We start from the raw sequence: 11,232 nt of genomic DNA on the forward strand, positions 1-11,232 counted from the left end.
AAAGGAGACTGGCTCCAGTTTTTTTGAAAGAAGTCTGTTGGTGGGAGGCCAGGCTACCTTTTCCGTGCTTGAAGACCAGGTAATGCAGGATTGAGGACACATGTTTTCATTTCCTAATTTCTCTTCCCCACACTAAAATAAATTTCAGTGCAAAATATTTTTTTTACCTGACACTGGATGTCTGGCTGTGAGTTCTTTCTGAGCTGAGTCTGGCTCAGAAAACGGAATCATGGAATTCCAAAACACATCATACACTTGTATGGAAAGGTACCTTCTCAATGAGCTCAATGCAGGCAGCCAGGTCCATCCCAAAATCAATGAACTCCCATTCAATTCCTTCCTTCTTGTACTCCTCCTGCTCCAGCACGAACATGTGGTGGTTGAAGAACTGTTGCAGTTTCTCATTGGTGAAGTTGATGCACAGCTGCTCAAAGCTGTTGAACTGCCCAAAGCAAGGAGAGGTGCGCAGGTTCTCAAGGTGTGACAAACACCACAGCATCTTGCTACCATTCTCCTAGTGCTAGCTAATGCTGTTGAAGTTCCCCAGCTGGAACGCCACTCCTAACCGTACTGCAACAGCACGTGTTTCCTTAGCAGGACTTCCGCTGTAAAATTTACTGTCCTCAAAGGATTTCATTCTTATTACTTCTGAAATCAAACTAAAGGTAGCATTTCTTTTTAACTGTGCTAATCAAAAGCAAGTCCTTCCATAACCTTAGCTGCAGCATCCTGTAGGTGTCTCAGCTCTCTAACCACCCAGAGAGGGGAAACCTCCTCAGTGTCCCACCCAAGGACTTCTCTGCGTTCAGATCAGCAATCAGGGGGTTCCTCCACCCTGACACAGAAGTCCTGGCATCGCCACGGCATTCACAACACAGGAAACATGCTGGGAACTTTTCCTTCACACTGCCCTTTCCTTGGCCTCTCCAAGAGTGGCCACACCCTTGGTCCACATCTGTGTGAGCCTTATTCCTAGGGCTGTCTCTATGTCTGCAAAGCCTAAGACCTTTGCAAGCTCAAGGGCCTCTGAGACCACTTGACAGAAAGGAGAGCTTTCTTCTATGGGTTGACAACCTTACAATCAAAGTCCCTGTTAGAAAAGCCATTTGTGGGTGCTAGACAGACAGAGGGGTTTCTGGAAAACTGCAGATGAGCAGGTTAAACTTCTGAATCTTCTTAAAAAGAAGTGTGTTTCTGACTCCGCATGACCCCATCCTGGCCCTCCCTTGACTACGGTGCCAAATCCATGCTCCTTACATCAAAGATCTCAAAGCCAGCAATGTCCAGGACACCAATGAAGTACTGTCTGGGCTGCTTGGTATCCAGCTGTTGGTTGATGCGAACAACCATCCACAGGAACATCTTCTCATAGACAGCCTTTGCCAGGGCGCCAACAGCATTGTTCACCTAAAACAGACAGAGAAGAAAGGACCGGAGTTTCCTCCTAGGATCAAAGAAGATTCCTCAAGTATTCTTTCACGCCATGTATTTTCCACCTCCAGATTTTACCTGTTCCACATTTTGACCTTTGGTGACATATTCATTCCCAACTTTGACTCGGGGATAACACAGGGCTTTGAGTAACTCAGCTGAGTTCAGGCCCATCAGGTAAGCAGCCTTGTCAGCCACTGAAGAGGGGCAGAGAAAGAGAGAAGGATTTATCTTTGAACAATAGCTAGATTTTGTCAGTGTGAACAACTCTGCTGGTCATGTTCTAGAAATGGAAGAGCATTGCTCTGGTTTCATACACAAGGTCAGGGAAGAAATTGTATGTATTTTGACAGCCTCCCTTTCATGCTGTGTTTTTTAGGCATGTCCTTTTGATAAACTATTGATATTTCCAATGTTCAGGGAAGCACCTCTGCAATTAGACAAGACAGTGATCAAAGATGCTTCTCATCACTGCTTGATGTGGTGACTCAAGCCAAGAAAAACCTGTCTAAAAATAGTATCTTCCAAAAACTTATATGTATATTAAAAAGTCAGTTGCTAAGGACCTTCTGTGCCATCAGGCTCTGCCTGCTCCTCTCGTTGTTTCTGCTTGAATTTCAGGTTCCCGTAGTGCATGACAGCCCCTGTCAGCTTGTAGATGGCCGTCTTTTCATCAGGAGTGAATCCCAGGATGTCAATGGCACTCTGCAGTCAAAACAATGAATTAAAAACATTGCCTAATAACCTCAACAATCTCATTAAAAACATGTTCCTTATAGTACTTACATCTGTAGCCATGAGCTCCTCCTGGTCATCAATGCTGGGAACAGTGACCTCACCTTGACTCACATAGTGGAAGTCAAAAGGGTTCGTGGTAATGAGGAGCATGTCTGAAAGCAGGAAGAGACAAGGCACAGACTTAGATTTTCCAGCCAGGTAATAGAGGGAACTGTTTCTCCCCAAAAAGTCATAATGATCCTTCCTACCAATCAACTCCGGCTTCTTGTTGGACATGATCTGGTAAAATATGTGGTAGCTTCTTTCTGCCTTAAGCTGGAAAGTGACTCTGGACTTCTCCAGCAGATCTGTCATGGAAGGTAGAAAGAGTTTGGCCCAGGAATGCACATGGAAGTGGGAATTTGGGAAGGAAAGGGATCAGGCCAGGAGAGTCTCTTACAGGTTTCAATGTCAGCAGAAGCCAGTTTGCCTGTGGCTCCAAAGTGGATTCTGATGAATTTGCCCTGTTAAGGAGAGGAAGCAGCATTTCAGCCTGGATGAGTTCTTTTGGCATCTCCTTTATGTGGAACGGTCTAGGGCCAACACTTATCTTGTAATGAGAGGGAGAGATTTTGTCCAAAATAACAACTTACAAAGCGTGAGGAGTTGTCGTTCCTCACGGTCTTGGCATTTCCAAAGGCCTCCAGCAGTGGGTTGGCGCTGATGATTTGATCCTCAAGTGTTCCCTGCAGGATGATAATTACCACTAGTTATCTTTCCAAAAGTTACATCAGGAACAGTAGAAAGCATTGATGCAAGGTAAGATCTATTAATGAATGACAATTCCGTGATACTTAAGTGTTCCTTACAGGATGATAATTATTCAGCTACAGTGTTTAGTTTACATAACAATTACACATCATAGTTCAGTGATCAGAAATCTACAAAATAACAAGGTTCTAACTCACCTGCATTTTTCCAGGCTGGTCTTCCTTCTTCTTCTCCCCACTGGCTGCAATTGTTGCAAAGTACTGGATGACACGCTTTGTGTTCACAGTCTTCCCGGCACCGGATTCTCCACTGTCCAACCAAAGAGAGAAGCAGAGAGCGTGTGGTCAGGCAGGAGGTCCCCTGGCACCGGGCAGCCCCACAGAGACCCGAGCAGGGGGTGTACATACGTGATCAGGATCGACTGGTTCTCGCGATCTGTGAGAAGAGGCAGAAGCAAAGAGATTAGTAATATGTATCATGAATATTCTCGATAAAAATATTCCTGGGACTTTAGAAGGCACACTAGCAGTAGGTATCTAATTCCTTTTGTAAACTTGTGTGCCTTCACCTCTAATTCCTTTTGAATATTTTAAAGTTCCCAGCTATATATGGGAAGCTCACATGTGCAGACTGTAATGTCATAATGTGGATGTCAGTTGTCATATACGAGCATCTTTTTTCTGGATATTCTTTTCATGTCAAGCTTCTTTATGAAAAGGATTCCAACTAAGGAGTATTTTTGTAATCTGTAACCTAAAGTGAACTGAAGCAGGTTCTTCTCACAAGCTTTCTGACATAGGAACAAGCACTACTGATCAGTCCATAGGCTCCCCAAATGGTTTTTCTGTTGTTGGCCAATTGATTGTTGCCTAAACAAAATCACAAAAACATCATAAGTGTCTAAGTAATATTTTACTGGAATACTCTCTCATACTCTAGAATATTGAAATTTTCATATTTCCAGGGCTAGATTTGATGGTTTTGTTTGTAATAGCTTGGTCTGAGTTTGCTTTCCAGAATTTTCTCTGGCTATATTTTTAACCCACGCTCAGTTCTTTTTGTGTTACATCAGCTTTTGTCATCCAGTCTGCTCTGGCATTGAACCACCTACTGTGTAAAGGAAAAAAATGTCATTGTTGCTGGGCTTGTTTTTTCAGGTACCCTTTCCTTGTTTATTCATCTTCTCTATGCCATGCATTATTTTCTAAAGTAGCACAAATCTTTTGTCTAGAGTAACCTGAGCAGATGTCCTGTCATACCTTTTGGAAACCTTTTCATTTTTGTCTTCACCTGTTCCATTTCTACTATATTCTTTTTTGAAAAAGGAAGGGCAGAAATGCCTACAGTACACAAGGTGCAGACATTCCTTGGATTACCACCATGATATAATGATGTTTTCTCTTTTAGTCCCTGTTTCTTGCCCAGTGATCTCCATCTTTCACCTTGTTATTTTGTAGATTTCTGATCACTGAGCAAAATTTTTTGAAGCTGTATTAAAGGATATCTGTAACAAAAGCAGTAAAAGCAGAAAGCGTCAGCATTTCTAGATCGTTGAAAAAAATGTTGAACAGCAGAAGTCCCAGAACAGATTCCCAGTGCAACTTGATTGATAAATTATTTCCTCTAGGAGAACTGAAAAAGACCCATCATTTTTACCATGTCTTCCTTTTTCTTCAACAAGTATTTTTGAACCTTCTTAACTCTATAGCTAGTAGTGAATGTAAGCTTAAAAGATCATGCTAAAAATAGCTGCTTTATCAGCTGTACTGAAGATCTTTGCTGAATTCAGGTAGGTTACCTTGACCAGCTCTCTTTTGTTAAGAACAATCAGTATTCCGGTAAGGCAAGACTTCCCTTTAAAAAAAATGTATCTTTTCTTTCTTGGTAAGTCACATATACTCATATGCCCAGTAATTAACTTGTTCAGAAATTGCTGGCAGTTTGCCTTTTACAAAAATCAAGCTCACTGGTAGGCTGTTCCTTAAAACTCCCTCATAACTCTTTTTAAAAGTTACTGTAGCACTCATCATTTTCCAGGCATTTTTTAGTGAGAATTTTTGATCTGTAGAGTTCTACTGGAATGCATTGTTGAATTCTATCCTGGCAATTTGCTAGTGTTTATTTTGTTGTTGGGTTTTTTTAAGGATACTTGAGTCAAATGTTCCTGTGATGAATTGCACTATAAAGAGGAGTTCCAGAAATGAATGCTTCCCACACTGCTTTAAGGTAAACAAATTAAAATCTCATATCCTGGTTGATACGGCCTTACATTTTCCAAGTTGTCTTTTTAAATTTTGACTGTGTTGGTAGTACTCTGTAGAGTCTGTACTCTACAGACCCCTTTTAAGCCCTTCTGCTCCTTATGTTTTCGGGAAAGAAATAAGCATAATTTTTTATGCATGTTACAAGTTGTTCTCAAACCTATAATTTTGCATGCCTTCTTGTGTTTTCACACTTACGTTTTGAAGAAAGTCTATGTATGTTGAATAACATGCCCTAATAGGCTGTGTAACTGGACTAGCCTTCAAAGTGCTTTTTGCCAGATTATTTAAATTTGGTCTATGCCTCTAGGATGCTGTTTTCCAACAATCTGCTTGCAGTCTGAAGAGACTATGCCATTAGGTAACTAACTGTCAGTGGAAAAGTATGAATGAGCATTCATCAAGTTTCCACATACGTCATAAAGGTGCCAGAGAGAGTAAATGTGTGATTACTTAGATAAATATTGCCATGAGAAGGCACAGTAACCAAATATCAATTTATTATTGATCCATTTTCACAGTCTTCTATTCCAATTAACCTTCTTACTGCTCTGAATAATGCAGTAACTGGAGGGGGGAGTGTGGGGAAAGACATTCTCACAAATTAAAATATACCTGATTTTGTTTAATATTTTTCTGACTAATCTGTTCTTTTGTGAAAAACTGGAAAACTAGAAAAGATTTTGCTACTATTCTTTCTTATTTCTTTATAACAATGAATGGAAAATAAGAAATTATTTCTGAGATGGAGGGAGGAAGTATCCCTTTTCTGAGCAGGTTTCACTGTAATGTCTGACTAACACTGCTTCCTGAGTTTTTGTAAAAACACCACAGGAAGCATTGGCTTCAATACTGAATCCCCTTTCCCTTTACACAAAATCTTATTTACAGAATTCCACCCCAGTGATTTCCAGTCATGCAAAGCAAATAATTGAAGAACAATCCACTCAACTAGGAAAAAATCAGATCTTTAAAAGTTTATCCAAGTTTCTTAGAACGAATATCTGACAATATATTCAGTGTTAAACAGTATCCTCTCAAGTATCTTGGACAGCAAATTCTAACAATGATTGTTAGAAACATGATCTCAATGATGATGTCCAGTAAAGAAAACATTTCCAAAGATGAGAGGACATCAGCCTCCTCCCAAAAATATTAGACTGAACTATTTTGCAGTGAAAATATTTTTTTTATCCTCTGCAAGTGTTCACAGCCAAATAATTTTAAAGAAAATCAACTCACCAGTCAGCATGAACTGATAGGCGTTGTCAGAGATGGAGAAGATGTGTGGAGGGGCCTCCTGGCGCTTCTTGCCTCGGTAGGCCAACACCACCTCCGGGTTGTACACCGGCAGCCACTTGTAGGGGTTGACAGTGACGCAGAAGAGACCCGAGTAGGTCTGTGAGGAAGGCAGACAGCACGTTGGCTTCCACTTAGCCACTTCCAGAGCAGTTCCTCCCAGCTAGCCAAGGGAAGAGCGCTGCTGGTACTTACGTAGATCATCCAGGCTGCATAACGCTCTTTGAGGTTGTACAGCACAGCGGGTTCGTGGAGGTGGGTCATCATGGCCATGTCCTCGATTTTATCATACTTGGGAGGGTTCATGGAGAAGATTTGATCTTCCTTCACAGTCAGGGTCTGTCAGAGGAAGGAAAGATGCATGACTCTCTCTGAGACTGAGAATTACTTGCAGTTTTTAAGCCTCGGTTTTTACTCACCTCTCCTGCTTCACTCTTGACAGTGACCTTCCCTGATTCCCTACTCTGGATTGTCCCTTTCACAAAGGATTCCTTAGGATGTGCCACAAAGACGGATGACTTGGCATCAAAAGGCTTGTTCTGGGCCTCGATTCTCTCCTTTTCTGACTTTCGGAGGTAAGGAGCCGCCTCCCCAAAGGCAGCCATCTCAGCGTCTGGAGAGGCCATGGCTGCAGTTTACTGAAAACACGTCAGCAGAGAATCCTGTGGGAGAAACGAAATGTAGCATCAATAGGTCATTGTACATTTCTTGCAAGGAGATGTTTTCCAATGCTTTAGAATTAAGCACATACTAGAATTGCTAGAACTAGCAAAACTAGCCTTCTTCCTGTTTAATGATTTAAATCCAGAAAAGAAAAATCTTACTTTCATTTTTGAATAATGCAGAATAACCTTTAAAAAATTGTTCTTATTTGTGTCTTGTGACAATGTACAGATTGTACATTGGTTTTACAGATTGCACAGATTGTACATATAAGAATATGAATTTTGTTAAAGAACTTTCTTATTCTTATGTAAAATTAAAAAAAAAAAAGGAAAAAAGGTGTAAGTTGAAAATATACAGATGCCTTGAAAGCAGACGGTAAAACTTATTTGGAAACCAGTTTCAGGGGTTTTATATACTGTCTAACATGCAGTAAAGGGGGTTGCCAAATTTCAAAAAATCACTAGACCCAGCACACTTACCTTGAAACTGTTCTTGGAGACAGGGCCAAGCACTGCAAAGACACTTTTATAGAGTCTGGTTGGCAGATGCTCTAAGATTCCTCCTCTTTCTTCGGTCAAAACATTTTTTGGCAAACATTCTTTGGCAAAGCATTGTCTGGCAAACTTAACTAATGGCATAATTGTCATTTGATTTGACCAGATATATTTAGAAATGTTTTGTATCTTACCAATGATGTGAATGTATTGACTATAAATAATTTGACAAGAGACTTAAGGAGAGAATCTCAGTTAGTCAAGGCACTTGGAGAACTTGGATGTAAGACTTATGGATTCAATTGCTGCGTTTCCTCCTGGACCCAAGACAGATTTTTATTGTATGCCTGTGCTGCAACTCTTCGAGTTGCACTGTGGACATAACTTTAATTTTTTCCCCATGCTAATGAAGAAATGCATCAAGGGCAGCAGATAATATATGTGAAAAATGCTAAAAAGTTCTGTTATGATCTTTTATGTTCTTCTAATATTTAAAATGAGAGAAACAAAATGTGTTACGTTCCAAATTGCTACATACCACAATCCTGGCAACTCAGACGTAGCCCAAAAAAAATTACATTTTTTTTCTAAACATTCCTATTGAAAGATGGGTATATACAAAAGTATATTAGGTACAGAGCTGAGTAAGTATGAATGTGTAATAACTAGTGTCAAGCATTAAATTAATTAGCAAAGCTTGTATTGTGCATCCACATCTGGTACAGATTTTTCAAGATCATGATAGAACCAAAAATGCGAAGTAAATTTCTAAAAGGCTAAAGCCTATTCCTCACATAAATACCCATGGTCCACATATATGCTGCAACGTCCTCAACCAAATGGGGAAGCAGGGGAGGTCCCTGTAACCTTTCACTGCCTACAACTCGAAAAAAACCCACCCCTCCACCCAAGCACAACTCTGCACACAAATCACACACAGAGCATACGCTCTGAGACCCTCTGAGACCCTCTGATACATCCTCAGTCCAGCACTCTCATCCCATCACAACTGTCTTGCACATTTACACATTCATACAGTTCCTGCAACAAAAGCTATCAACACAGTGCTGCCTATATCGGAGCATCAGAGGTGGTAGGCAGTGCTGTACAATGCTGATACTCTGAGAAAAGGGGAATTTGCTGGTAGTCCTGGAGAGTGGCTGATCTAGTTCTAGGAAAAGGGCACTGTCACTTGAGCTGCTTTAAACACTGTCAGCTCTAAACACGTCCTTCTCCTGGTCATTGGCATTTTGGTTATTAAAAGAGCTCAGTGGACAAAGCTCTGTGAAGAACACAAGGGCAAGGTCAGAAAAATTATCCCTGTGATCCAAGGTAACGCTGTGTGCCCTGCCCAGGAGAAGCCCAGAAACAGCCAGAGGGAAACGGTGAGCACTGAGGTGTGTCTGAAGACCTGCCTCTCTGGGCAATCTCCAAGTCCCATGGACATGCAGAAGTTCTAGGACAGAGTCACAGAATCTTAGAATGCTTTGGGTTGGAAGGGACCTTAAAAAGATCATCTACTGCAAGGCCCCGTGCTGTGGATGGGAATATCTTTGACTACATCAAGGTTGCTCAGGTTGCTCAAAGCCCCAGTCCAACCTGAGCTTGACCGCTTCCAGTGATGAAACATTTCCAAATTCTGGGGCCAGTCTGTTCCAGTGTCTCACCAGCCTCATCTTAAAAAATCTCTCCCTTATGTCCAACCAGAATCGACCCTCTTCACCTTAAAACCTTTGCCCCCTATCCTGTTGCTACAGGTGTTGGTAAAAAGGTCTTTCCCTGTGTTTCTTAGAAGCGTCCTTCATATATGGAAAGGCTGCAATATGCGGTCTCCTCAGAGCCTTCTCATCTCCAGGCTGAACAAGCACAACTCTCTCAGCCTTCCTTTATAGGAGAGGTGTTCCAGTCCTTGGATCACTTTTGTGACCCTCCTCTGCACCTGCTTGAGCACGTCCTTTTCTTTCTTGTACTGGGGGTGAGTACAAGAAAGTGATACAATGCTCCAGGTGGGGTCTCATGAGTGCAGAGCAGAAGGGGAGAATCACCTCTCTCTGCAGGGCTGCTCTCAAGCCAGTCATCGCCTGGTGTATACTGATAGTGAGGATTGCCCTGACCCAGGTGCAGGACCTTGCCCCTGGCTTTGTTGATCTTCATTAGGTTCACACAAACCCATTCTTCAAGCCTGCCAAGGTCCCTCTGGAGGATCCCTTCCCACCGGTGTATCAACTGCACCACTCAGCTCTGTGTTGACTGCAACCTTGCTGAGGCTGCTCTCAGTGCTTCTAGGTATGTCATTAATGAAGATACTGACTCATATTCATTCCAGTACAAACCCTTGAGGAACACCACTGGTTTCCATTTGGACACTGAGCCTTTGACTCAGTGACTCCTTGGATGCAGCCATCCAGCCAATTCCTTATCCATCTAAGAGGCCATCCATCAAAACCGTAACTCTCCAATTTAGTGACAAAAATGTTGTGCGGGACCATTTCAAAGGCCTTAGAGAAGACGTCTGGGTAGACGATGTCTGTTGCTCTTCCTTTGTACGCTCCATCGTAGAAGGCCACTAGATTAGTCAGGCGCAATTTGCCTTCTCTTCAAGAAGCCATGTTGGCTGTCTCTAATCACCTCCCTGCGTTCCATAGTCTTTTGACAGAACGATTCTCTTGTCAAATGCTAGCAGCAGACACAAATCCACGGCATGAATGTATGCGCTGGCTACCACTTGAAGAAGAAACTGCAGTTGCAATGGAGCTCTATTTGGCATTTCTGTACTCAGCACGGAAGTTAACCTCTATCAATAGCTCTGCATTGACACCTTAGTCCCCAGGTACATGCAGTAGAAGTTAGCATAAAGGAATTACAGCTGTGTGAGCTGTGTTTGGTGTGAGGGAGCAGAACATACCTTGAAAGGTGACTGCTATTAATCAAGTAATAGTCAGGAAGATTATTGAAAGCAAACAAAGACCACTTTGAAAAAAGCAGTCCGTGTGGGATTTGCAGCATGCTGGTGGTGTTATCAGCCGTGCTGTCTGGATTAGCAGAGCGTGCCTGCAGGGATCAGTGCAGCCTGTGAATCACCAGTGGATTGTGTGACATAGGAGATCTAGCTTCAGGCTAATGCGTAGGAAGGCAGACTTGGTAGACAGCATTGGTTCCTGAAGTGGGATCTACAGCAGAGGTGAGATGTCAGTGGTCATCAAAGCATCCACAGTCCCTCCCTCTCTTCCTTCCTCCCTTCCTTCTTTCCTTCCTTCCTTCCTTCCTTCCTTCTTTCCTTCCTTCCTTCCTTCCTTCCTTCCTTCCTTCCTTCCTTCCTTCCTTCCTGATTTTATAATTTGTTTCACAGAGTGGATTTCCTAGGTACACGGTTAATGGGATTGTGTCTGTCGTGCATGGTGGTGTATGGCACTTCTCAGGTGGAAAACTAAAGATATCGTAAACCTCTATCTATCGTAATGGATAGGGATTGCATTTGTTCAGCATTGAACCCAAGGTGCTTAGAGGTGAAGCAAAAGCATTTCCCGTGTGTGCAGAGACAAAGGGTGTTTGAAAACATCCACTGTAAGAAGTGCAGCTTTCAAACGGTGGCG

The 11,232-nt window shown here is 42.2% G+C and overlaps 1 protein-coding gene across 1 annotated transcript; it reads right to left on the minus strand.

Annotated features, from left to right (window-relative positions):
* Positions 1 to 247: 247 nt before the first annotated feature.
* LOC106896756 (myosin heavy chain, skeletal muscle, adult-like) lies at positions 248 to 7,095 on the minus strand. The gene is made up of 13 exons (XM_014956972.1): positions 6,899 to 7,095; positions 6,675 to 6,818; positions 6,423 to 6,579; positions 3,327 to 3,354; positions 3,113 to 3,228; positions 2,802 to 2,914; positions 2,609 to 2,672; positions 2,418 to 2,516; positions 2,218 to 2,321; positions 1,998 to 2,136; positions 1,510 to 1,628; positions 1,258 to 1,407; positions 248 to 442 (listed from the first exon to the last, which is right to left on the minus strand). The coding sequence occupies exons 1-13, from the start codon at positions 7,082 to 7,084 to the stop codon at positions 248 to 250; spliced, it is 1,614 nt and encodes a 537-aa protein (XP_014812458.1). The 5' UTR covers positions 7,085 to 7,095.
* Positions 7,096 to 11,232: the final 4,137 nt, after the last annotated feature.

Source organism: Calidris pugnax, unplaced genomic scaffold (assembly GCF_001431845.1).
Source record: "Calidris pugnax isolate Ruff unplaced genomic scaffold, ASM143184v1 scaffold304, whole genome shotgun sequence".
Taxonomy (NCBI): domain Eukaryota; kingdom Metazoa; phylum Chordata; class Aves; order Charadriiformes; family Scolopacidae; genus Calidris; species Calidris pugnax.